This window comes from Mesocricetus auratus, unplaced genomic scaffold (assembly GCF_017639785.1).
Source record: "Mesocricetus auratus isolate SY011 unplaced genomic scaffold, BCM_Maur_2.0 Super-Scaffold_6730, whole genome shotgun sequence".
Classification (NCBI taxonomy): Eukaryota; Metazoa; Chordata; class Mammalia; order Rodentia; family Cricetidae; genus Mesocricetus; species Mesocricetus auratus.
This window is the reverse complement of record NW_024429184.1, coordinates 14,490,499-14,516,552: the sequence shown is the minus strand read 5'-3', so window position 1 is coordinate 14,516,552 and position 26,054 is coordinate 14,490,499. Positions and strand designations below refer to the sequence as shown.

The 26,054-nt window shown below is 46.6% G+C and overlaps 1 protein-coding gene across 2 annotated transcripts in view; it reads right to left on the bottom strand.

Moving 5' to 3' along the window:
* The window catches only part of Fbxo10 (F-box protein 10), a 59,074-nt gene that overhangs the window by 19,760 nt on the left and 13,260 nt on the right, over window positions 1-26,054 (bottom strand). Inside the window, exons 2-4 of one of the 2 annotated variants that reach the window (XM_005078751.4) lie at window positions 19,018-19,608; window positions 16,058-16,891; window positions 2,208-2,357 (exon numbers count right to left, since the gene is read on the bottom strand). In XM_005078751.4, coding sequence (XP_005078808.1) covers window positions 2,208-2,357; window positions 16,058-16,891; window positions 19,018-19,602 — 1,569 coding nt within the window. In that variant the 5' untranslated portion in view covers window positions 19,603-19,608. Of the gene's footprint in view, window positions 1-2,207; window positions 2,358-16,057; window positions 16,892-17,662; window positions 17,987-19,017; window positions 19,609-26,054 lie in introns of those variants that run through there. The other variant, XM_021232276.2, reaches the window with a different exon arrangement.

Genomic DNA, 26,054 nt, shown 5'->3' with positions numbered 1-26,054 from the left:
AACAATCCAGGTTGCCCAGCTTGGGCACAGCAGTAATCCCAGCACTGAGGCAGGAAGATCTCAGTCTAAGGCTGGCTTGAGCTGTATACCAAGCCCGTTTAAAAAAACAAAAAACAGCCGGACATTGGTGGCACACATCTTTAATCCCAGCACTCGGGAGGCAGAGGCAGGCGTATCTCTGTGAGTTCGAGGCCAGCCTGGTCTACAAAGCGAGTTCCAGGACAGCCTCCAAAACAATACAGAGAAACCCTGTCTCAAAAACAAACAAACTCAAAAACAAAAAACAAAACTCAGACCCAAACCAACCAGACAAACAATGACGTCACAAAGCCTTAACCGTATCTTGCTATTGGCCATTAATCAAGGCAGGAAAACTCCTGTGCTAATGTGCCTTCAGATCATTCTTTCCTTTATCTTCAACAGATTGTGGTGAAATCAAAGCATGTCCAGGTGTTCCTGTCATCATTTTAACCTTTTGAGCATGTGCTCCACGGCCTTGAGCTAAGTGTGTCCAAAGTGAGCTTACCATCTTTTCTTCTTAAATTATGACCTTAAAATAAAATGTGTCCTTAGGGGAGTTGGCCTGGGAGTGTACCCGTTCCTGGAGTGTTTTCTAGAGTGTTCAAAGCTTCCTTTGCTCACGGAGGGCATCATCTTAGAAACGCCTCGCACTCACTCCATACCTGCTCAGCTAACCTTTGCCTGGCTGTCCTTGTTTTGACTTTGAGGTAACCACCACAGCAGGCTACAGGGCTACATGCTTCCCTAACTTGCTCTCTTTTGAGATCTCTGCAGGGTTTGGCTAGCTCACAGGCAGCCACTGCCCGAGATGTCCACCAAAAGACTGAAAAGCTTAGAGGGGCAGGTATATGTAACAGGACCACCCCACCTCATCTCACTACACCGGGACCCCACTCTGCCGCTGGCACGCCCACCCCACGGCCAGCAGACTCCAGTCATGACTACCATGTACAGAGAGCTTTACAAGCATATGGTACACAGATGAGCGTCACACACACCTTTCTAAACTCACAATTCCCCAGTTTCTGGAAGTCTCTGGAAACGTCAGAACAGAGGGAACCAATGTCTCATACACTGGTCACATAAGCAAGGATTTTGTGTGTGCAGTATACATGTGCTTGTGCACATGTATAAATGTGGGCTGTGCATGGAGGCCAGGGGCTGAGGCTGAGTGTCCTCCTCCATTACTCTGTAACTTATCCCTTGAGGCTTGGCCTCTCAGGTAACCTGGACCTTACCAACTGGACTAGACCTGCTGACCAGTAAACCCCAGGGATCTCCCAAACGAGGATTACAGGGGTGTAGCACCATGCCTCTCCTTCTTTTAAGTTCGTGTGTGTGTGTGTGTGTGTGCACGTGCACACAGTGCATATGTGTCATATGCATGCAGGTGTAGCCAATTCCTTGCAGTTGGAGTTACAGAAGTTATGAGTTCCTAGCTGTGGCTGCTAAGAACTGAACCCATCCTCTGGAAGAGCAGCAAGAGTTCTTAACCTCTGAGACAACCTTCCAGGCCCCGTGCCTATGTTTCATGTGGATGCTGGAAACCTGAACTCAGGACTTCATGCCTGCATGGAGAGCATGTTATCAACTGAGCCATCTCCCCAGCCCAGTATTCAAGGATTTTATGTAGTTTTTATGCTGGAAAAACCCTAACTGTAAGCCATGCTTATACTCTCCAGAGCTTGGGAGGCAGAGGCTGGAGGATTAAGTGTTCATGTCAGCTTCCGCTATGTAGTAAGTTTGAGGCCAGCTTGAATGGCAAGAAAACCTGTCTGTATCCTCCTACCAACCCGCAAAACCAAACTCCGTATGCTCTCACGTTTACAAAACCACCCTGAGGGTAAAGTACCTTGTCCTTTTCTCCAAAGAATGCACTGAGCAGGTCGGTTTTGGTTTTAGAGTCACACATCATGTAGGAAAGATAACACCTCTTCATGAGAATCAGTTTCAAAGCCAGGGAGATGAGTTCTTAGGAGGTTCTGAGGAATTTTCCTGTTCAGCGTTTTATCTATTGGTGTGATGATTTCAGGAAGTGACCTCCCCAAAGTCATCACTAATACATTCAGAAAGACAGTCAGGAGAACACACAAAAAAGGAACCAATTTGATATACTTAAACATCCTCAGACAAGGTTTCTAAAAAGTGAGAGACAGACTGAACGACAAAAGGACAGAGAAAAGTACCAGGATGAGTGGGTTGGATTTCTTCCGAATGTCCACGCCAGCCTCTGCGTTGTGGTAAATGTTGTTGCCAGCGATCAAGCCTCCACCCTCCAATCGAAGAAAGATGCCTGACGCCCGGCAGCGGTAAATGTCATTCCTGAGCATGACGATCTAAACAGGAGATGAAAAAAATTTTCTTTGGAGGGGAGGTGTCAAAGGGTGGTCAAAATCTACCAGAGGAGATGGTTTAGTGGGTAAATGAACTTGCTGGCAAGCCTGACAACCGAAGTTCAATTCCCAGGATAGTGGGAAGACAGAACCAACTCCCCAGAGACTCTGACCTCCACACGCATACACACACATGCACGAACACACACACACATACATTCACACACATATCACACACACATATCACACACACACAGACACACACATACCACACACACTACACACACATACATTCACACACACATACATTCACACACATACCACACACACACATTCACACACATTCACACATACATACCCTACACACACCACACACACATTCATACACACACACTCACACACACAGACACACATACCCTACACACACAGTGTTGTAATAATAACAAACCCTACAAGAACATGCAAGTCTTTACCTTCCCACATGGTCCCAGCAGTTCCCAGTTGGAAAGAGGGGTGCCTCTCTGTGCACCCCATTTTCCACTCTTGTTTCAGAGGACACAATCTCCCTATCCAGTGGGACACTGCCCTGAGGGCTGTTTACTTCACGCCAGAGCTTTACTAAAACTCAGAAGCCTGGGGCTGGGCTCAAGCCTCATAATAAATGATGGGATGGAGAGATGCTTACAGACCAAGAGCTCTTTGTTAGGTCTCAAACTCAGGACAAGGAGCTAACCGAGGTGCCTACTTTTATCTATCTATCTATCTATCTATCTATCTATCTATCTATCTATCTATCTATCTATTTTGATTTTTCAAGACAGGGTTTCTCTGTATTATTTTGGAGGCTGTCCTGGAACTAGCTCTGTAGACCAGGCTGGCCTCGAACTCACAGAGATCCGCCTGCCTCTGCCTCCCGAATGCTGGGATTAAAGGCGTGTGCCACCAATGCCCGGCCCGAGGTGCCTACTTAACATACCAAGTGGACCTGGCCACCAGGTTCTCCCAGCATCCCTCAGTTCCCAACTGTTACAGGATCCTTTTGGCTGGCATACCCTGCCCTCTACCCTAAACTTCTCCAGCCCAGAGGCTGGGATGCCCTTCCCCCAGCTGCCCTTCCCTATATAATCCAGACATTTTGGTTACCCAGCATTTTTTCCATTTTGGCCCACCCTGTACCCTCCTGGCCTCTTGGTCTCCTGGCTTGCCCCTCTCTCCTCATATGGTCCAACTCAGGGTCATCCTCACTGTGGACTCTCCCAGAGGTCTCTGCTCTCCCTGTTATCTACAATAAACTGTCCTTCCAGCATACCCAGGGGCAGGCATGTCCTTCCTGTTTCTTTCTTTCTTTTTTTCACTCATCTTCCAACTTCATGCTCTTGATCTTGCATTCAAAAAAAGTGTTAATGCAGCCCAGGCTGACCTCAAACTCACTCTGCCAGGAATCACAGCTATGTGCCATCGCTTCTGGCCAATGGCCAATTCTTAATTTAAAAATATTATTTAGAGCTGAGTATGGTGATGCATGCCTTTAATCCCACCACTGGGGAAGTAGAGAAGGAAGGTGATAGACTAAAGACCAGCCTGAGCTATACAGTGAAACTCTGTCTCAAACAAAAGACAAACGGAAAACCAAAAGTGGTTAAGGGAGAATATTTAAAACCAAAAACATTAGTTAAGTGATGGGGAAATGGCTTAGTCAGTAAAGTGCTTGCTGCATGGATAAAAGGACCAGAGCTCAACCCACACCTGCACATACACACACATATACAAATTCGTTTTTGTAAGAAAAATGCCTGTTCCTGATAACTATGCATTTTCTTGGTATAGTTACTAGTATACAAAAAGTACTGAAACTCCAAACGGTCATGGGATAATCTTTTTGTACACTGTGAAGATGTGTCTCTGCCTAAGGCACTGATTGGTTTAATAAAGAGCTGAATGGTCAATAACTAGGCGGGAGAGGTTAGGCAGAAAGAGGAACTCAGGACAAATCTAGGTGGGAGGAGATGCCAGTGAGACATGGACATACAAAATAAAAGAGAGGGGGAAAAGCCACATGGTGGAATGAAGATGGACAAAAGCTGATTAAATTATAAGAGCGAGTTAAGAACAAGTCTAAGTTAAAGGCCAAGCTTTCATAATTAACAATAAGTCTCCATGTCATTATTGGGAAGCTGGCGGCCGACATAAAGACTTCCTACAGTTGGAGCCCCATGTGAGGCACGTAAATCCGCATATGGCCCGAGAAAGCTAAAAAAAAAAAAAAAAAGATTCTGAACGCAGAGTTAGAAGTGGCTCCCTGGCATCTGCAGGCTCCTTTAAGAGGCCCTGCTATGTAGCAGAGCACTTGAATGGGACACTACCAGCAGGAGACTACTACAGAGAAACTGTCTGCTGCAGCGTGGACACAGCAGCTTCCCAGACCTGGGCAAAGTGGACCCAAAGTGGGTGGAGCCAGCCGCCAGCCACCATCGCCATTTGCTAAGCTAGCTGTACAGCAAAGGACCTAGCAGGTTAAGTTTTGGTTTATGCAGTCAGAGAAACAGTGTAGATGAGCAAAAAACAAAAACAAACAACAACAAACCTCCAAACAAACAAGAAAAAATAACTAACAACAAAAACCAGGTCTTGGTGGAAAAAAAACTTCCAAACAGGTACTTCAAAATGTGCTTAGATATTGGAGGGGGAAAAAAAGAAGAGAAAATGGGTATAGACAATCAAAGAAAAAATAATTTAAAACTAATGTAGTTTTTTTAAAAGTAAGGTAATATAAAAGGAATAAGGCACATAATGATGGAAAATGCACAAGGCATCTGGCTCCTGTATGTTGCTTTGTTGACTTTGAATTTGTTGAATGCTGATGAAAGAAGGACAAACACTGCTGGAAGACATTAGGTGTAGACCAAAACCGTTAAATTAAACCAGCCTTTATATTTAAGGATGCCTTAAATTCAGAGTAGAAGTCAGGAAATGTGTTAGGGGAGACATTATGCCTTTGTTTCCATGGGAAATGAAAAGCTGTGGATTCCTTCAAAATTAATAGGCCTCAGATTTGATCAGGGGAGACCTCCTGAAATCTTGGCTGCAGACACAAAGGAAGAAACCAAGAAAAACTATGAGAGGTGACATATACGCTAATCCCTCTACATAGTAACAGCTGAGACTAGATGACACCCCATGACTTGCTTGCCAACTTTTTATATGGCATGGATGGAGATTTATATTACAGCTTGGTTATGGAGTTAAAACAGACTTATAAAGTTGACAGATGCCTTTTACCTACTCAAATAGAAAACAGAAAATAATATTTAGCATACTTCCATACTTGTGTTAATGGAGATATGTACATTGTCTTTAAAAGTTTGTGTGTTTTCAGAAGAAAAAAAGAACCAGAAACCAATGGAGACAAGTAGCCCAGGTGACCCAGGTGACCCAGGTGACAACTTCAAAGCTGCTGGCTGAGATGGTCCAGCCTCACAGACCAGTCTCGCCAGGACTTCAGATAAGCTCTGCACTTTCCCATTACATAGAAACTGGGACAACAAATGATCATGCTAGCTCTCCCAGGACTTGACCATTATTCCAATTTTCTCAGGGTCCCCTAAAGATACCATCACATCCAGGCAACAGGAAACAATCTAGAGAATTGACGCCCACATTCCCAAGATGGGGTGAGTGACTTTTGGTCATTTAGTGGGTTATGGATGTTTATCATCATTTAGAGGGTTAGTTACAAGTTGTTATTGGTCATGGTCAGGAAAAAAACTAAACAAAGGAGATTAGATTCAGGGATCCCTTTCTGAAGAGAAAATGGAGGGTGGGTGTAAGGACTCAGGCGCTATGCTGGCCTGCCCTTGTCACCTGGCAGAATGCACTCGGGCAGGACCCTGGTCAGCCCAGGGTTCCATGAGTTCTAGTCTGCACGCAGATGCAAAGGACCCCTTTAAAAGACAGACCTCCACCCGCTCACGGTCTTTTTCTGGCTCTGTTCTCTGTCGGGCTCTTCTCTCTCTGCCCTCTTCTCTTTCTGCTCTTTTCCAGCTCTCTTCCCATTCTCTCCTTCTCACGGTTCCCCTGGGGCAGACAGGAGTTTTCCTGTCTCCCTCTTCTGCCCTTTCCTCTGTCCTGTCTCTGTCTCTTTACCTCCTTTCTCTTTCCTTCCCCCCCCCTCCCCTTTCTAATGAAGCTCCTCACTAAGTTCTGTCTTCTTGGCGTGTTTGTCCCCCACCTGGGTCACCCTTGCCTGCCATGGTCCCCCCATGCAAGGACCCTCTCGAGCTTTATCCTAACAGTGGGGATATAGGAATGAATGAATAAAGTATTTTACATTGGTACGGATATGGGTAAATTGATAACCATAAAATATAAGGTTATTTTTGTTAGAACATGTTTCTACTTTTGTTTAAGGTATTATACCTATGTAGCTCATTTAATAAATGTAAAGTTCTAGTCCTTGAAAGCTATTACTATCAACTATTTAAAATAACTAAAAAGTAGAGGTCAGTAGTTAGTCATCTATAACAATCAAGCTTAGTCATATTAGGTATGTTTTCAATGTCTGAGATATATTTTAGATAGATAGATGGTCTACAAACACTTCAGAGATCCACAGAATATGGCATTTAAGATGTTTTAACATTTAATAACTTTTCATGATAGTGAGACACGTCTGCTCCTGGAAGCACCAATTTTCTTTCATTGTGACAAAGTTATCCATTGGGCAAGAAACTGCACTTGCCTCAACTGCTGACAGTATGCTGTCCAAATTAGACAAGCAGGACACAAAAGAAGACAACTGTCAAACTTTGCCAAGACAAGGTAGGCCAGTCTTCCAAACTTCCTACTTCACAGAAAAGTCAGATATCCTAGGCCTTTAGGCCAAAGATGGATGCCCCAATGTTGCAGAGGCACCTTGGGTGACTGTCTAGACAGACAGATGTTTCCATTGTTTGTAGAGTTTTGGAAGTTGCTTGCTCTGCACCTCCTGTTTACCCAGGTAATATTAGATCCTTCTCTGGTCTCTGATGGGGTTGAAGATCAGATAATTACAGTCAGTTTTCCTTGTTAGCAAATTCAAAAAAGAAACTCACAAGAGAGATGTAAAGTTTGTAAGACCGAGACACATGTTTATCTAAGAAAATGTTTTAAGGTCTAAAAAGATATTTTTAGGTTGGTAATACAAGTTATGATTGAAAGTGGTTTTAGGTATAAAACTTTGGATTCATCAAGCTAGGACAGATAAGAGTAATTTCTCTGAATTTGCCAAATACAAATGAACTGAACATTGTAAATTTAATTCTTACCTAATAATCATTTCTTTTAAAAAATGTACACTGGTGTTTTGCCTGTGTGTGTGTCTATATGAGGATGTCAGGTCCCCTGGAACTGGAGTTACAAACATGTGAGAGCCACCATGTTGTTGCTTAGAATTGAACCCAGGTCCTCTAGAAGAGCAGTTAGTGCTCTTAACCACTGAGTCATCTCTCCAGTCCCAAATCATTTTTATTGTATATAATTTTTACTGTATTAGAATTAAAACCTTTCCTTTTAATTAGACAAAAGGGGGAAATGTTGTGGGATAATTTTTTTGTACACTGTAAAGATATGTATCTGCCTAAGGTACCTGATTGGTTTTATAAAGAGCTGAAAGACCAATAGCTAGGCAAGAGAGGTTAGGCAGGACTTCCTGGCACAGAGAGTAACTCCAGATCAATCCAGGTACACAAGGGAGATGCCAGCAAGATACAGAAGAAGCCAAACATCCAAAATGAAAGAGAGGTTAAAAACCACACAGTAGAACACAGATTACTAAAACTGGTTAGTTTAAGTTATAAGAGCTAGTTAGAACAAGTCTAAGCTAAGGTCAAGCTTTCATAATTAATAATATGTCTTCATGTCATTATTGGGGGAGCAGTGGAACAACAGAAAGACCTCCTACACCAAACTAGAGTGTCAGAAATTTGGGTGTTAAGAAGCTCTTTAAACAAGGCAACACAACATAGCTCCTACAGAAAGGGATGTGTTTCCTATTACAATTTCTTGTACATAATAAATATAAACACACTCATATTGTTTTAAATAATTTTATATTAAGATAAACTATTCTACTAATATACATTTCATTATAGTAAAATTCTAGCTGAGGTGGGTGTGGAGGAATGAACACCCTTGCAATCCCAGCACTTCGGAGGCCAGCTGTGTCTACACAGTGAGACTGTGTCTCAAAAACAAAACTCTACCAAAGTATAATAGAACAGGACAGGCTTGGGGGCAAGCAGGGCAGACACTGAGTATGGTGCCACACCCATTGTCTTAAGCTAGGGTTTCTATTGCTGTTACGAAGCATTGTGACCAAAAGCACGTTGAGGAGGAAAGGGTTTATTTGGCTTCCACATCACAGTTCATAATCAAAGGGAGTCAGGACAGGAACTCAAACAGGGCAGGAAGCTGGAGGCAGGAGCTGATGCAGAGGCCATGGAGGGATGTTGCTTACTGGCTTGCTCCCAGTGGCTTGCTCAATCTGCTTTCTTATTACAGAACCTAGGGCCATCAGCCCAGGGCTGGAAATACTCAGAATGGGGTTTCTAATTAAGAAAATACCCTACAGGTTTGCTTATAGCCCAACCACATAGAGGTATTCTCTCCCTTGAGGTTCCCTACTGTCTGATGACTCGAGCTTATGTTGACAGAAATGTAGTCAGCACACCCGGCCTGGACTTCCCACAGAACTTGCCTTAAGTAGTGGGGTAAGTGGAGGAAGGAGCAGAGTGGGAAAACAAAAGCTAGTGTTACTCCTGGGTGTGCAGGAAAAAGCTAGTATTACTCCTGGGTGTGCAGGAAAAAGCTAGTGTTACTCCCGGGTGTGCAGGAAAAAGCTAGTATTACTCCCGGGTGTGCAGGAAAAAGCTAGTATTACTCCCGGGTGTGCAGGAAAAAGCTAGTGTTACTCCCGGGTGTGCAGGAAAAAGCTAGTGTTACTCCCGGGTGTGCAGGAAAAAGCTAGTGTTACTCCCGGGTGTGCAGGAAAGAGCTAGTGTTACTCCCGGGTGTGCAGGAAAGAGCTAGTGTTACTCCCGGGTGTGCAGGAAAACGCTAGTATTACTCCCGGGTGTGCAGGAAAGAGCTAGTGTTACTCCTGGGTGTGCAGGAAAACGCTAGTATTACTCCCGGGTGTGCAGGAAAAAGCTAGTATTACTCCAGGGTGTGCAGGGAAACGCTAGTATTACTCCCGGGTGTGCAGGGAAACGCTAGTATTACTCCCGGGTGTGCAGGAAAGAGCTAGTATTACTCCCGGGTGTGCAGGAAAAAGCTAGTGTTACTCCCGGGTGTGCAGGAAAGAGCTAGTGTTACTCCCGGGTGTGCAGGAAAAAGCTAGTGTTACTCCCGGGTGTGCAGGAAAGAGCTAGTATTACTCCAGGGTGTGCAGGGAAACGCTAGTATTACTCCCGGGTGTGCAGGAAAGAGCTAGTATTACTCCCGGGTGTGCAGGAAAAAGCTAGTATTACTCCCGGGTGTGCAGGAAAAAGCTAGTATTACTCCCGGGTGTGCAGGAAAGAGCTAGTGTTACTCCTGGGTGTGCAGGAAAAAGCTAGTGTTACTCCCGGGTGTGCAGGAAAGAGCTAGTGTTACTCCTGGGTGTGCAGGAAAATGCTAGTATTACTCCCGGGTGTGCAGGAAAAAGCTAGTATTACTCCAGGGTGTGCAGGGAAACGCTAGTATTACTCCCGGGTGTGCAGGGAAACGCTAGTATTACTCCTGGGTGTGCAGGAAAGAGCTAGTATTACTCCCGGGTGTGCAGGAAAAAGCTAGTGTTACTCCCGGGTGTGCAGGAAAGAGCTAGTGTTACTCCTGGGTGTGCAGGAAAAAGCTAGTGTTACTCCCGGGTGTGCAGGAAAGAGCTAGTATTACTCCAGGGTGTGCAGGGAAACGCTAGTATTACTCCCGGGTGTGCAGGAAAGAGCTAGTATTACTCCCGGGTGTGCAGGAAAAAGCTAGTATTACTCCCGGGTGTGCAGGAAAAAGCTAGTATTACTCCCGGGTGTGCAGGAAAGAGCTAGTGTTACTCCTGGGTGTGCAGGAAAAAGCTAGTGTTACTCCCGGGTGTGCAGGAAAGAGCTAGTGTTACTCCCGGGTGTGCAGCTGGTTGACAGGAGGAGACTGGAGGCCCTTCCCCACCCGGGCTTCATACAATAGAACACTTTTCGAGAGAAGCCCCACCACACACAGACACGGGAGAGACAGTGCAAATAAGGGTTCGTGTGGTCGTGACTCAGCACTTATGGAACATACACTTTTTAATTCCAACCATGTGTCCCTGGTTCCATTCTTCGTTTTGGGACACAAGAACTGAATGCTTTAACAGATACCCCTGGGATAATTTAGTGACAGGTGGCTCAAGACTCAGGCTCTGTCTGTAACTTGTGGGCAGTGGGAGGAAAGTCAGCTTGGTCCCAGACCGCTAGGAAATCCCCTGGTGCTAGGGATGAGAAAGACCACTGAAAGGACATGATACCTACCCAGACCAAGATGAAACACAACACTGGGGAACTGTCACTGCCCGGCTCTCCTTTGCAGGCTGACAAATACCAGTCATGCAGTACTGGGAGGGTGGAAGACAGGGCAGGAACAAAGCAAAGACCCAGAGGTAAACAGCACAAGGCAAAGGCGACGAAAACAGAAGCCAATCACAACGCCACCACCATCCAAACCAGCTCAATCTGTGCCAAGTCTGACCCAAGGAAGACCACAGGAGCATGCCCATTTCCAAATGCAATACTAAATGTTACTAGTGTCTTATATAAGACACCTGACTTCCAACTAGGAATTACAGCCTACACAAAACACTGGGCTTCTTGGAGCCCCAAGCAACCAGGGCTCCAGCTGTCATCCTGCTGGGATATTTTAGGACCAGGGAACGGTAGCCCTCTGGCCACTGATCAAGACCTTGACTCCCAATTCAGGAACTTGCCCAGCAAGCCCCGCCCTCCCACCTACAACTCCTGCTCGTGCTTGTTGGGGAAGTCTTATGCTAATAAAGCACTGTCTGGCCAATAGGAATCTAGATAGGTGGGGTTAGGAGTCCAGGAGGACTCTGGGTAGGAGTAACACGAGGGGTTCGAGATGTAACCGCCATTGGGGTAGGAAGCCTGGAACTATTCTCCGTTTTTTGCTTGCTCAGGAAGGAACTGCTACTAAAGTACACTTGATTATAAATGCTGCTAAATTAATACAACTTATATCTTTTGAAAATACGTTGACTTCAAAATTTAAGCATAAGGATATGTTACTCGGAAAAGGAGTTTTTATTTATGTTTCTACAGAAAATGAAAAGCTAAGGATTCCTTCCAGGCTTTTGTGGTTTGACGAACCAAGATCCCCGGAAGCAGTGGACCAGGTGTTCCAACAATCGAAACAGCGAAGATGATGCAGTCTTACAGACCCCGAAAATATGGACTTATACAGGTTTCTGAGTTTTGTCATGATCCCCATGGTATAAACAGCGCCCCCTTCCAGCAGGAAGCAGTTTGGAATGAGCGACGTCCCAATTCCCATCTTGTTTATAAATCTTTGTTTTCATTTAAATGGGATTGTTTATAATTGGCTAGTGATCACAGCCAATCTTTTGTAATGGTAAAAAGGGGAATTATGGTATGGGTATTGTTTTTCATTTATTGAGACAAAATCAAGGTCAATTTTGTGATGCTTATATTTCTCCTCTTGATTAAGTATTGTGCTTATATTGATCTTTTACAACGTAATGCATAATTAAATACAGACTATAGATAGTTACTTATAATAGAATTTCTAGTTACATAAGTTAGGTTTCTAGATATACAGAAATATATTTGAGATGGACAGTCTTCAAACCTCTCAAAGACCTTCAGAACATGGCATTTAAAATGGTTTAGGGTTTTTCTTGACAATGAGAAATGTCTGCTCCTGGCAGCACCAGTTACGTCTGAGAGGAAGATGGGCATCGAAGAAACTTGTTATGGAGTTTGCTTTCAACATGGCAAGATTAGCCATTTGGTCAAGAAACTGCTCTTGCCTAGACTGTTTGACTATTGTTGTATAATCTGGACATGCAGGACCCATAGGGATGTGACTACTAAACTCAGTCTTACAGGGTTCCTGCTGCATGAAAGTGTCTACGGGACTTTCTGTAGGACACAAAAAAATGACTGACAGACTGCCAATGCAGATGGACAGTTTGAAATTTCCTGCTTTGCTGAGAAGTGTTCCAGACACATTGTGGCCTATGGGCTGAAGATGGATGCCCCGACAATACAGAGGAACTTCAGGTGACTGTCCAGGCAGTAAGATGTGTCTGTCAATCCTAGTGATTATATATTATCCTTCTGTGGTCTTTGATGGAGTTGAAGACAGATAGTTATAATTATAGTTTTCCTTAGTTATGATAAAAGATAAGCTACATATGGAACTTTGGACTCACAAGGATGGGATGGATGATATTTTCTTTAAATCTTGCTAAAATATTGTAACTATGTTCTTATTTGATAACTGTTCTGTTATATATGATTTGACTATGTCAAAGTTAAGACCTTTCTTTTTGTTTAAACAGAAAAGAGGAGCTGTTGGGGGAAGTCCTGTGCATTTGTCAATAAAGTACTGTTGAGCCTATAGGAAACCTAGATAGGAGGGACTAGGAGTCCAGGAGAACTCTGGGAAGGAGAAAGACAAGAGGGTCGACATGTGACGCCATAGGGGTAAGAAGCCGGGAACTATTCTCCGGTAAGAAACATACTTAGATTAACAATTATGGGGTAATTACTTAAGGCAGAGCTAGCCAGTAAGGGACAAGCAAGGCCAACAGCTTCATAATTAATATAGCCTCCTGTGTGTTTATTTGAGACTCAAGCGGATCTAAAACCAGGCTGGCGCGGCAGAGCCCAGGTGACTGGCGGGGGATAAACCAAAGCGGCTAGCAAAAGAAAAAGCTTCTCTTAACAGTGCTCACGCCACTCAGCACTCATAACGGTGGCTTCCAAGCACAAGTTGACTTTTTTCCTTTTTAGACAAAATCCCTGAAAATCAGCTTCTAGGTTCTTTGCTAGAAACTAACTAGGAATTTCTGGCCACATGACTCCTGCCAAATGTGTCCTGGGGCAACTGCTCAAGACAGCTACGGTGAAGGCTGTGTAAGTTCTCATTTGTCCTTGTTGATGCTTCCAACCACGACCTGCACAAACCATGGCTCCGGAGTGCTCCCAGCACGTCAGCACACGCCTCTCCACATGCCAGGCTGAGAAGATGGCACCTCTGTCAGGTGTCACTTGTCTCAACTCTCTTTTTACACCCTAACCTCCATGTTTCCTTCTACCACTGCCTGGTGCACTCGGGCCAGAAATTTAGGCTTCAATTCTCGCTTATCCTTCCCCTGGCCTTCCTTTCCCAGGTTGCCTGTGCCCTCCTCTCCATCTCTGGACCATAGTTACCTCCTTACCTCCAGCCTTGTTCCCCTCCCTTCCATCTGTAGGAGCCCCACAGAGTGAGTTTTGTATGGCAGATCTGACCACAAGGCCACTCCGTGGTTCTCAGCCACCCTCCAGAATTCCAAGCTCTACCAGGCTCCCTCCGGGACTCCTCCTGCCACCTCCCCATCCCACCTCCCCCTCCCAGCACAGCTGCTGAGGAGCTCACCACTCCCTGTGGTGCTGTGTCCCTCCTGCAGGCTCTCTCCCTCACCTTCTGTACTGCTCTCCCGGCCAACTCCTACTCTTCCCGCACAGCTTGAGTCAAGGGCATTACTTTAGGACCTGTCCTGGCTCCTGGAAGCACCCGCACTTCCAGGTTCCTATGCCACACCGCTGGTACTTCTATCAGAGAACCCCTCAACTAGACCGCTGTCACCTTTAAAAAAAATGGCTTACTGAGTGCCTGCTATGTACCTGGTGCACTTTTAAGCTCCCCTTCCCTTTCTTTCCTTCCTCCCCTTCTTTTCTTTCTTTTTTTGACATTAGGGCCTAGATACATAGCCGAGACTGGCCCTGAATCTGTGACCTCCCTGCTTTAACCTCCATAGTGCTGGACTTGCAGGCATCACCTCCATGACCAACCTCATGCTTCTGCATGTGACCTTGTCATCATCTTCACCACACCTGAAGGAAGCAAGGGCAGCAGGGCCAGCATTTTGTTCCACAGCCATGCCATCAATAACTGTGTGAAGAGAGAAGTCCTCTCTGAGGGCCCAAACCTGATCCTTTTGTCATGGACCTGTGAAAGTTAACTAGCCTCCTTCCACAAGGTCTCACTATGTAACCCAGGCTGGCCTTGGCTTTGTGGTGGACCTCCTGCCTCAGCCTCTCATGTACTGGGATTCCAGATATACACACCATGCTAGGCCCTCTTCCTTTAAAAAAATCTATTTTCTCCTTATAATATAGTATTTTGTGTTTCTGTGGTAACACCATCTAAGAACTTCCTTAGGAGTGGGCTTGGTAACTTAAAATACAACTGTAATTAACCACTCTAGAAGCCTTTAAGCCCCACAATGGACTCTGTATAATGCTTATCAACCAGTTTATGAGCACTTCTGCTAATGTCACAGCACTGAACCCTCAGATCTCAGGGAGAAGCCACACGGAAACACTCTTTTCCACAGTATCCAAGTGCAGGTAATTCACAGTGAAACGGTGGGGAGCTGGGGTCACAGCCCAGCTGCATAGCTAAGCTTCTTTCTGCCCACCCCTCAGGACCCTCTGTCAGCAGACATGGAGGTTGCTCTTCAGCACTCAGGGTGACTCCGCCCGCAAGGCAGTAATCCCATCAGCGCTGGCAGGCTGCTCCTCGGGTGATGCCCACCTTTCTAGACTCCGGACAAGATGACTCTGCTTGCTCCCTGCAGCACTGTCTTAGTGTTTTTCAAAGATTTATTTTATGGGTATGGGTGTTTTCCCTGCACGTATGTATGTGCTTGCCGTGCCCATGGGGTTCAGAAGAGGGCTTTGGGTCCCCTGGAACTGGAGTTGCAGATGGTTGTGAGCCACCACGTGGGTGCTAGAAACCAAATCTGGGACTTCTGGAAGTGCAACAAGTGCTCTTATCCACTAAACCATCTCTTCAGCCCCACAACCTTTCAACATGTTCCAGGTGCGTGGGCAAATCAACCCCACAAACAGGCCCAGAACAGGATGATCTTGCTTCTAGAATGTACCCCCTCTCCCCAGCACACATGCTCCCCTTACCCTACACCCTCTGCTCTAGTCCTCCTACTCCTGCAGAAACCCCCTTCCAAACATCCCACTGGATTCTAAAACGAAGGCAGTGAACGTGTCTCTAAATCTCTGCCCTATGGGGAAGAAACCAGACACCAAACGAGCAAACTTATTTCTTCTACAAACTCCTAGGGAACATGTCTGCAGGGAGAATGACACATAAATGGAGATACAAGACCTGGGCTCTGTCTCACACTTGCTCAATGACTCCAGGTAAGACTCCTTCCCTCTCTGTGCCTCTGTTTTCTTTTCTGAGAAATGGGAAGAAGTTTGTCTTATCCAACTCAGATGATGGACAGGAAGTCAAGTATATCTAATAAGCTTGAAAATCATTGAAAAATGCAAATAGCTCATCACCCCCTTTCCACACAGTCCCAGGAGCCCCCCCCCCCGAAAAGGATGACTCATCTCTCCGCAACGGTCGCCCAGCGAAGCCTGAGTCTGCCGTGCCCGTCGTCGGGACAGTACCTTGCTATTGTGGATACACCTCACTGCATAAGTTAGGTTCCGGAAGATGTTCCCTTCCATCTTGGCTCGGCCGTAAGAGCAGACGAAGACGCCACCCTTCCCATCCCGGAAGAGGCACTTGCGGATGAGGCAGCCCTGCACAGAGCTGGCCAGTGCCATGGCCTCCTTGTCCTTCTGCAACTCCTGATGCAGTGAGTTCAGCACCAGGCAGCTGGGCAGCTGAATGGATGCTCCTGGCAGTGGAGGGCCCAGGAAGGAGCCGCCCAGGACAGGGCGCGGGCCCTGCACCTGGTAGGACAGCCTGTACGTGAGCTGCTCATCGTCCTCGTCCTCACCGCTGGGGCTCAGACCACCATCACTGCTCTCTGGAGTGGGGGCCACCCTCTCCCCATCGCTGCACACTTCTGCCTCTTGGGAGCCAGCCTTAGAGCCTGGCTTTGGAGAGCTCGAGGCTGGGCTGGTAGGACTCTGGCTGCCCTCGATGACAATGTCACAGGTCCTTGGGCTCCAGGCCTGGTCCCGGCTCTCTAGGTCCAAGGACATTAAAAAATCACGGTGTTCTGTAGGGAGCAAGATCGGAGAGGACTTGATTAGGCCCAGCAGGTACTTGTAGGCCCAGTTCTTATCTGCCGATGGGTGACCCTCAACAGTTACAGAGTTGTTTTCGCTGCCCACAAACTCACAGTTTTCCAACATACATAAGGGCACATTGTGCAAAAAGACATGGGTGTTTTTGAAGGTACAAAATTTCACTTGGCAGGTACCCGGGCCATGGACCTGGATGTGTCCATTCTCAAAGTTGCAGTTGTCAAACTGGATGTGACCTGATGTGGTCTGGGGGACAAGAAGGAGAAGACACGGTAAGAAGCCAAACTTCTGTTTTGATGGTCATCACCCAAGCTATTCTTCTAGGAGGGCAGAGACAGAAAGGCCCTCGGTTTCACGTCCTACCCTTCTGTAAAAGGCTGCTACGTCAGCTGTCACTCAAAGGAACTGGGAGTAGGTCTGCATCAAAGAGGCACAAGAAAAACTGTCAATCATTGCATCCTTCTAAATCCGTTATCCTTCTAAAGGCCACAGTAGAGGTCATGCGAGAAGGGACTGAGCACTGCCTTGACTGGGACAGGCTCTGGGGTTGGCCCAGCCACAGGCTTTAGGACAGAGCAGTCTGTGCAGCTATGGCGTGTGGTGGAGAAGAGCGAATGGCGGGTCTTATCTTCACAGAGAAAAGACGGGGACTGCTGCCAGGGGTGGAGTATGCTCTGCCGCGTCATGTGTGTGAGCCAGGACAAATGGCCTCGCCTCTCTAAGCCTCAGTTTCCCTGTCTGTAGCAAGGGGCTTGCTAGTTTATATATCACAAAGCTGGCACTCAGTGACAGTTAACTATTATGGTCAGAGGTCAAAGACACAAGGCCCTCAGGAGTCTGGGGGTAGGACGGGAAAGCACTGAGCCTGTTAATTCAATTGGGACCCTGGGCTTGAGTGACAGACAAGCTTTGGGGAGGTCAGACTGCACCCTTTTCTGGATTCACATAAACTCCACCAGATACATCTCCACCGTAAAACAAAGGAGCGTCTCATGAGTCTAACCCAAGCAGACCTACCCCTTGAGCAATTAAAAACATTCTCCATCAGTGATAGCCTTGACAATTTTCAGAGGAGGAGGTGACGTCCCTGACCCCAGGTACTCTAGGTGCTTCCGTGTGGCTCCACAGCCTTCCGTGCTGCCAGGGAAACCTTCTTCCCTACTCAGTCCTCTTGGTTTCCTGGGGATGCAGTCGGTGTACAAGTTCTCTTAAGAGATCACCGAACACTTCTGTGAAATTGTCCCAGCTTTTCGGTTTCCAGGCAAGGACATCTCAGACCTCCTGCCCTTTTAACAGGGACCTAGCGTTCACAATGTGAAGCACTAACCAGAAGGCTGTAAGAAGCCTGCAGCCAGACCTGTCTCCTGAGGAGCTACAGCTGATTACCCACCTGGGAAACTGACTAGCATCTGGTCTCTGACTTTTGTAATACCCCTCACCTGCCCAAGGGAATCATAGCCAATACCCCTCACGTGGTCAATGGACCCATAGCTACCGATCCCCACAGATGTCTGCTTAGATGGGAGGTTGTCTTGATTATTAATAAGGCTTTGATCACAAGACTGAAACCTTGGTTATGCTGCTATCATTGGGCCTCAGTTTCCCTCATGTATAAAGCTAGGGCTGTGGAGAGGAGGAAGTGAGGTTGTTTGCATGTAAAGCACACCCTGATCATTCCAGCAGAGACAAGCCTGGCTGCGTGCGACAGGAACATTTCTAGCCCGTGTACAGGCTCCGTGCGTTTCTGCAAGGTCACCCGCTCCTCCACAAGTGCTGCGTTTAGAACACAACTGCTTGGGGGCTGGAGAGATGGCTCAGAGGTTAAGAGCACTGACTGTTCTTCCAGAGGTCTTGAGTTCAATTCCCAGCAACCACATGGTGGCTCACACAATCATCTACAATTCAATCTGGTGTATATGTAATAAATAAATCTTTAAAAAAAGAACACAATTGCTCTTCGCTAATGAATGGCAGCTGGACTAGTATTTCCTGACTGTCCCTCCAGGGACCCTTGAGAAGCAGAGACTCTGGCACGGGGTGAGGGTACTGGTACCGAGGGTCACTGCCGGCTCTCTGGGCATGCTGCTGTGAGCAGCTAGTGTCCTGCCACCATGCTGTCCACTCTGCCATCTCACTGGGCATAAAACTTTTTGTCCTCGGCCCATCTCTCATTTCTAATGTGGCTTTGAAGGAAATAAGGTACAAAACATAATTCTGTACTGACCCATGGCCCACTTCTCAACTAGTTCAATTCTCGGGACTATGTGCACAGGAGTTAACTACCAACCTCTCAACCCTAACCCAAAAGGGAAACACACTATTGAGGCCAAGGTTGTGGGGACGGGACCGGATGGCATCTGAGGTGCACCCACCTTATACATGATTGGTGAGAACCAGGCCGGCATGAAGACAAGGTTGCACACGCGTGTGGTTGAGCAGTGCTGGTCAATGCTGGCAAGCAGGGCCACCTCGCCCAACTTCCCTTGGCCCACAATCTCCACTGGCACCTTCAGGATGATTTCACCTTGCTCCTCGTACACACCTGGGAACAGCACGATTCGATCATAGAGGCTGGCCATGGCTAAGGCACTGCCCAAGCTGTCAAACTCATGACCCGGCCCAACACTCAAGGTGCGGCGCTCCCTCTTCCTGCGGAACAGAGAGAAGCAGATGGAGGATTCCAAGTCCAGCGCATTCTTGGTCCAGGTCTTGGAGGCAAGATAGTGCTGCTTGAAGGCCTCCCTCCAGGACTCAGGCTCCACATCGGGCTGGTTGGGCCAGTTGGGGTGGCGGCACTCAGTGCAGCCCAGACACAGCTGCCGCCAGCGGGTACTGTCAAGGCTGAGGATCAGCTCATACCAGGCCCTGCACACCAGGCTGCAGCGGCCCAGGTCAGGCAGGTGCAGGTAGGCTAAGATCATGCGCCACAGCTCCAGGGGGAGGCCGCCCGTTTCCATGGTCACCTGGGAGAAAGACACAGAAGGAGATTATGTCTACTCCCTTTTTACTGTTTCCTTTTTAAAAATAACACCTCCTGACCCCAGGGATGAGCAAGTGAACAAGACACAGCCAATCAGAGGGTTCCATTTCCTCAAGGAGAATCGGTAATGGCTAATTTTGATTGTAACTTGGTTAGATGAAGAAACAGCTAAGTGATCAGTGAAGCAGTTCCAGAGATAAGAAGGTCAGGAGAACTCTGACCTACTCAGCATGCTAGTCCCTCAACAGATTCATTCTATGATGGCACTGTGGCAAGTAGTGAAAGGTAGAGTCTAGTACGGAAGCAGGGCCTGGCAGCATGTCCTTGGAGATATATCTTGCGCTGGTCTCTTCCGGTAATACTCTTTTTCTCTGCTTCCATACGTCATAAGGTAAAAGCACCCGCTCTAGGCTAGAGAGATGTCTCAGTGGTTAAAAGCACTTGCTGCTCTTCCAGAGGATCTGAGTTCAGATTCCAAAACCCACATCAGATGGTTGACAACCACCTGTAATCCCACCCCCAGGGCATTCTACACTTTCTTCTGGCTTCCACAGGCACCTGCACTCACATAGCATACAAGAACATGTATATGGGCTGGAGAGATGGCTCAGAGGTTAAGAGCACTGGCTGCTCTTCCAGAGGTCCTGAATTCAATTCCCAGCAACCGCATGGTGGCTTAAAATCCATAATGAGATCTGCTGCCCTCTGCAGGGTTACATACAGGCGGAACACTTTATACATAATAAACACATCGTTAAAAAAAAGAACATGCATACATACAGACTTACACATAAAAATAAATATACTCTTAAAAACCTGTTCTAGGCTAGGTAGTGGTAGTACACACCTTTAATCCCACCACTTGGAAGGCAGAGGCAGGTAGATCTCAGTGAGTTCAAGGCCAGCCAGCCTGGTCTACAGAGTGAGTTTCAGTACAACCAGGACTGTTAAACAGAAAAACCCTGTCTCAAAACAAAACAAAACAAAAAACCCCGAAAAACCCGAAAGCAAAAAACTCCCAACTAACCAAACAACAACAAAACCCTGTTCAATAAGTCAGCTATAGTGGCGCACGCCTTTAATCCCAGCACTTGGGAGCAGAGGCAGGTGGATCTGAGTTCAAGGCTACAGAGAGTTCCAGGACAATCAGGGCCACATAACGAAACCCTGTCTCAAGACAAACAGACAAACCCCTGTTTTGCCATACTCTGTTTTGATATTCTGCTCAATCACATATAGGTTTTCTTGTTCTTTTAAATATTTATTGATTTATCTTATGAATATGAGAGAGCTGTCTTCATGCATACCAGAAGAGGAACTGATGTGATGGGTACAGATAGCTAGCTGTAAGCCACCGTGTGGTGCTGGGAATTGAACTTAGGACCTCTGGAAGAGCAGCCAGTGCTCTTAACTGATGGGCCATTTGTTCAGCCTCCAACAACATATAGTTAAAAGCAACTGCCAACTCTAAACCATGAGCCAAAATAAGTAATTCTTTTAGGTTCTTTCTGTCAGGTATTTGGTCAGAATGACAAGAAAAGTCACTATTACAGACTGTGGAGGTTTTCATCTATCCTGCCATCAGGAGGTTAGTCTCTTGTCTCTTCAGTCAGGTACTCTAAGAATATGACCCCAGAACTCCCGGCAACCAGGGTCCCCACCTTGTGAAGAAAACCTTGTGATACTGTTGCAGCCAACAAAACAGGAGGATGGAGCCACCTAAGCCCTTTGACATCAGACATGCAACTATAGGATTCAGAGTTTAACCTGCCGGGTGTCAGGCTTGCTCTGGTCCAGTGTTTCCTCACCACGCTCCCTTTCCTCCCTTTTGGAATGGTAATATATACTCAGTGCCATCATATGCTGGAAGTATGTGATTTGATTCTGGGGGGTTACAGTTAAGAGACTGCATGAGTCTCAGAAGAGACTTTGGACGTTTAAACAGTGTTGAGACTGAAAGACTATGGGCGTTTGAAGCTGGATTGAATGTATTTCATATTTTGATATGGCTTTAATCCTGTGGGGGCCAGGGAGAAGAATCTGGTAGTCTGATAAGAAAGGGCCCCATAGGCTCAGATTTTTGAATGCTTGGTCTTGAGTTGGTAGCACCATTTGGGGAGGATTAAGTGTCACTAGAGGTGAGCTTGAGAGTTTACAGATTTGTGTCATTTTGAGTTCACCCTCTCTGTATCCTTCTTGCACTTCAAGCTGCCATTTGTTGCCTGCCTGCTTCCGTACCATGATACTGATGGACTCTAACCTCTGCAACACAGCCCAGATAAACCCTTCCTTCTGTCATTTGTCATGGCCAGGGCGTCTTACAACAGCAAGAAAAAGCAGCCGATACAGAAGTTGGCACCACTGTGGCGACAGACCTGACCATGTTGGTTTTTGGAGGAATGTGGAAGACTTTGGAATTTTGGATCAGAAAAGCCATTAAACATGTAAGTGGAGCTTAACAGGTCACACTAGTAGACCAGCCTTGTTCTTTGCCAAAGTATCACTGAAAGGTCACGAGCCTAGTTGATAATACTGAGCTGGATCCCCAAGGTCTGAACAGTTCTGAGAGTTGCTGTTTTCCACACCCTTATTCTCAATCCCGCCTTCAGTGACATACTTCCTCCAACCATGCCACACCTCCTAAGCCTCCCCAAACAGTGCCACCAACAGGGGATCTCATGAGGGTTACTCTCATTCAAATCATTACAAGTATAACAACCATGCAGGAAGGAGTAGAGATGAACTATGGAGACAAGAAAGAAGAAAAGAGCCCGATGACAGGTGCATGTATCCTGCAAGTATGGAATCCAGATTCCTGGGATACCACTGGGATCTACCAAATGGAGCTTGGATTCATCCAGAGGGAGGCCATCTTTGGCTACAATGGTGCTTGGAGTCTACATGCCCTAAATACAAACAAGAACTAAGTACCTATTTGTCTTTCCTTTATCACTCCCAGATCAAATAATCACTGTGTTTCCCTAAGGAAGGCTGTGTGGGTTTTGGTCCTTGCTCAGCTACTCCCTGATGTAACCATATCCTAAGCATCTACAGGGCTGGATGCCCCACTGTCTGCCTCCTTGATTTCTTTGGAAAATATCCTTCCCTCTCACCAACAATTTATACCACATGATTACAGAGTCAGGAGTCTCTTTAAAAATAAAAGTACATAACAGAATGATACCCAGCCTTCTGGCTGCATCTGATGGGCTGTAACAGACACAAATGGCCCGCTGAGACCTTCTCTAGATGAACATGAGTTGACATTCCAGCAGTTGACTTCTTTCTTAGATGACGGGACACCAGCACTTCTTTCCTAACAATAAACTCCTGAGTAGGTGCTGGCAATCATTTTTCCATGGGGGACAGGAAGTAGACGCTGAGCTGCAATGAGAGAATGAACTCGAGAGAGCATTGCAAGCAACGGACAGTTTCTCTGTACGTCATGGTGCCGGTTTCAATGCTCAGCTTTACCCTGGGCCTTTGAGTGCTGTTATCTCCAAGCCCCTCTAACAAATTCCCATTTAGAATGGGTCACCCAGAACTCTAATACAAGTACTTGGAGTATCAGGAGTTCAGGGCCAGCCTGGGCTATGAGACTTCTGTCATAAATAAGTAAATAGTTTCCTTTTTGGCATAAGCCTATCACATCCAATTTCTGTTATTAATACCAAGATAGTTCTCGTTCTCTCTCTCTCTCTCTCTCTCTCTCTCTCTCTCTCTCTCTCTCTCTCTCTCTCTCTCTCTCTCTCTCTCTCTCTCTCTCATATCCTCGCCCCTTTTTGCTTTTCACTGTGAGACAAGGTCTCACTAAACTGCCAGGCAGGACTTCAGTTTACAACCTCCTGCCTCACCCCCTGGGATCTCACTTTCTCCTTTTTTCTACCGAGCTCTGACACCCACACAGCACAGTTCTGCTTCCTATCTCAGACTCAGGCTCCTCCCACTTAACAGGTCCCCTGCCACCCATTTTTCTTTGTTTTCTCTCTCCCTATAAAGACTCTCCTAGCTGCTTCTCACTTCACCGTTCTTTGTTATTTGTGACTTAAATTTGAAAGCACCAGAGCTTCCACATCCCCATAAATTTCTCGTTTGAAATATGCAACTATTCATCACGTAAACATCTCTAAGAGCCTGTGATCATCTGAATCAGGACCAATTGCTGCATCTAGGGAGAGCATTTGATCATTCTTGGGGCTTTGACCTTCTTGTACACCCCTGGTCTCCTAGCCTTGGCACCCCGCTTTCTCATACTGCTTCTCCCGAGTTAACTGTGTGCTCCCCTTTCAGGAGCACTGCATGCTAGGTAGGGGTGCACTTTCCAAAATGCCTCATCCAGTGAGTCCTTTCCTTCTACATAAGACAAGTGCTCCAGAGTGAGAGCTTAATCCTAATTTATACAGCCTGCCACGTCTGTCCAGGGGGGTCCCTCTGCGACCTATTGCTAATATTCCGTTCCTAGGAGAGATGTTAAAAGACATCCAAATCACAACCCAAATTACAGCCACTGCTCATGCTAAGTACAGCTTCAACCTAGCTTACTGTAAAAGTGTGTGACCCAGACAACTCATTGTGTGGCCCATGTGATATACTACAGCACCAGCACACCAATTTCTGTCCCAGGAGGGTTTCTCATCATTATGATAGCAGCCTGTTAAAGAAAGAATGCCCTAGGCCCCAATTCAGTTACGAAGGCTCAAAGATTCAGTTACGGCAAAACCCATCTAAAACTGAGCACAAAATACAGGCTTACTATACTAGTTATGAGTACAGGTGAATCTCCGTCAAGTCTCCACCCCAGGTTTCCTCAACCAGACGTAAATTTACCATATAAATGAAGCTTTGAGGATCCCCTTCCATGCATAATGAGGTGGATCTAGAAATCTCTACACAGAAATTCTAGTAATAACGTGAATAAGGAATCAAAGAGTATAAAAACCCTGGAGTGGAGGCACACTTTGTCTCAGTGCTCAGGAGGCAGAGGTGGGTGGCTCTCAGTCCTGGTCTGAGACCTTGGAGGTGCTGAGACCTTGGGGCCAGTCTGTTGCTATAGGAAAGCCCAGTCCTTTCCAGTTAGCAGAGCAGGGAAGCTCTACATCAGTGGTTCTCAGCCTTCCTAATGCTGACCCTTTAATACAGTTCCTCATGTTGTGGAGACCCCCCTGCCCCAATAAAATCATTTCATTGCTGCTTCAGAACTGTAATTTTGCTACTGTTATGAATAAAAATGCAAATATCTTTGGAGACAGCAGATTGCCAAAGGGGTCAAGACCCACAGGTTGAGAACAGCTGCTCTAAAGGCAAAGCCTCTGGGAACCCCGAGGCTGCCCATTCCGTGGATGTTCCTCAGGGACCTCAGTGAGGAAGCACTCTTAGTTCCTTCCTCAGCTGGTCTCACTTCTGCCTCCCTGGAACCACTCACATTCTATACTCTTACACAGTCCACACGGCCAGAGACCTCGAGTGACACCCAGCAGCTGGAACCAGCACAGGTTTCTCAGGAGGGGCGTGGCCTGAGCCGAGTTGTGTTTTAAGGAGATCCAGAGGAGGTAAGTGCAACGGTGAAGGTGGGAACTCACCACTTTGCAAACATTAAGTGATAACGTCTCCCCTCAGAATGTGGGGGGAATCTATGTGCTAGACACTTAATCTCCAAAGCCATGTCAGTGGCACCTGAGGTGCCTTTGGGAGCCAATTACCACTAGATGAGGTTGTCAGAGTAGGATGCCCACGGTGACATTAGGGACCGTTCCCTAGCCATCTCGGCATGCAAAGGCCTCTGCCGTTTTAATGCGGAACAAGAGGCCTTTCCTGGGGCAGATGCTGACACTGTGCTCTTAGGTCTCTTTTTAAAGTAGGATCTTGTACACAAGGTGAGCTATCCGGCTCAACTGATCCTCTTGTCTCAGCTTCTCAAGCACCTAGGAACAGGCACATCCCATGTGTCCATGCACTTGGACAAAAGCTAAGTAAATCTGTCTTACTTTTTTCTCTAAATCATCTGTGCTCAGATATTGTGTTATAGGAATGGAAAACAAAGACCACATCTCACACAGAACCCACCAGGGCTTTGGGTTTGAGGTTCAGGAAACAGTCTAGCTGCTGGTCTCTTGAGACACAGCCAGTTTCTACCCTTCCTCCAGATTCACTAGTGGGTCTGAATCTAGAATGAAGCTGAGGCCAATAGTTCTTCCTCCAGGGCCCCCCGGAGCTCAGGTAAGGGTCCCCTTGCATTCCACTGTCACGTCCCTGGTGTTCTATTTGGCTTTATGTATGCCGCCTTCACATTCGTCCACAGGGAGCCATGCAGCAAGGGGATTTCTCTAACTAGGTAACACTTTTAAAAGCATGATCTACAAGTTCTGCCTTTCCTTTTTGCCCCCGGGGCCTCTGAGCACCGAATTAAACAGCAACAACAGTCCCCAGAGC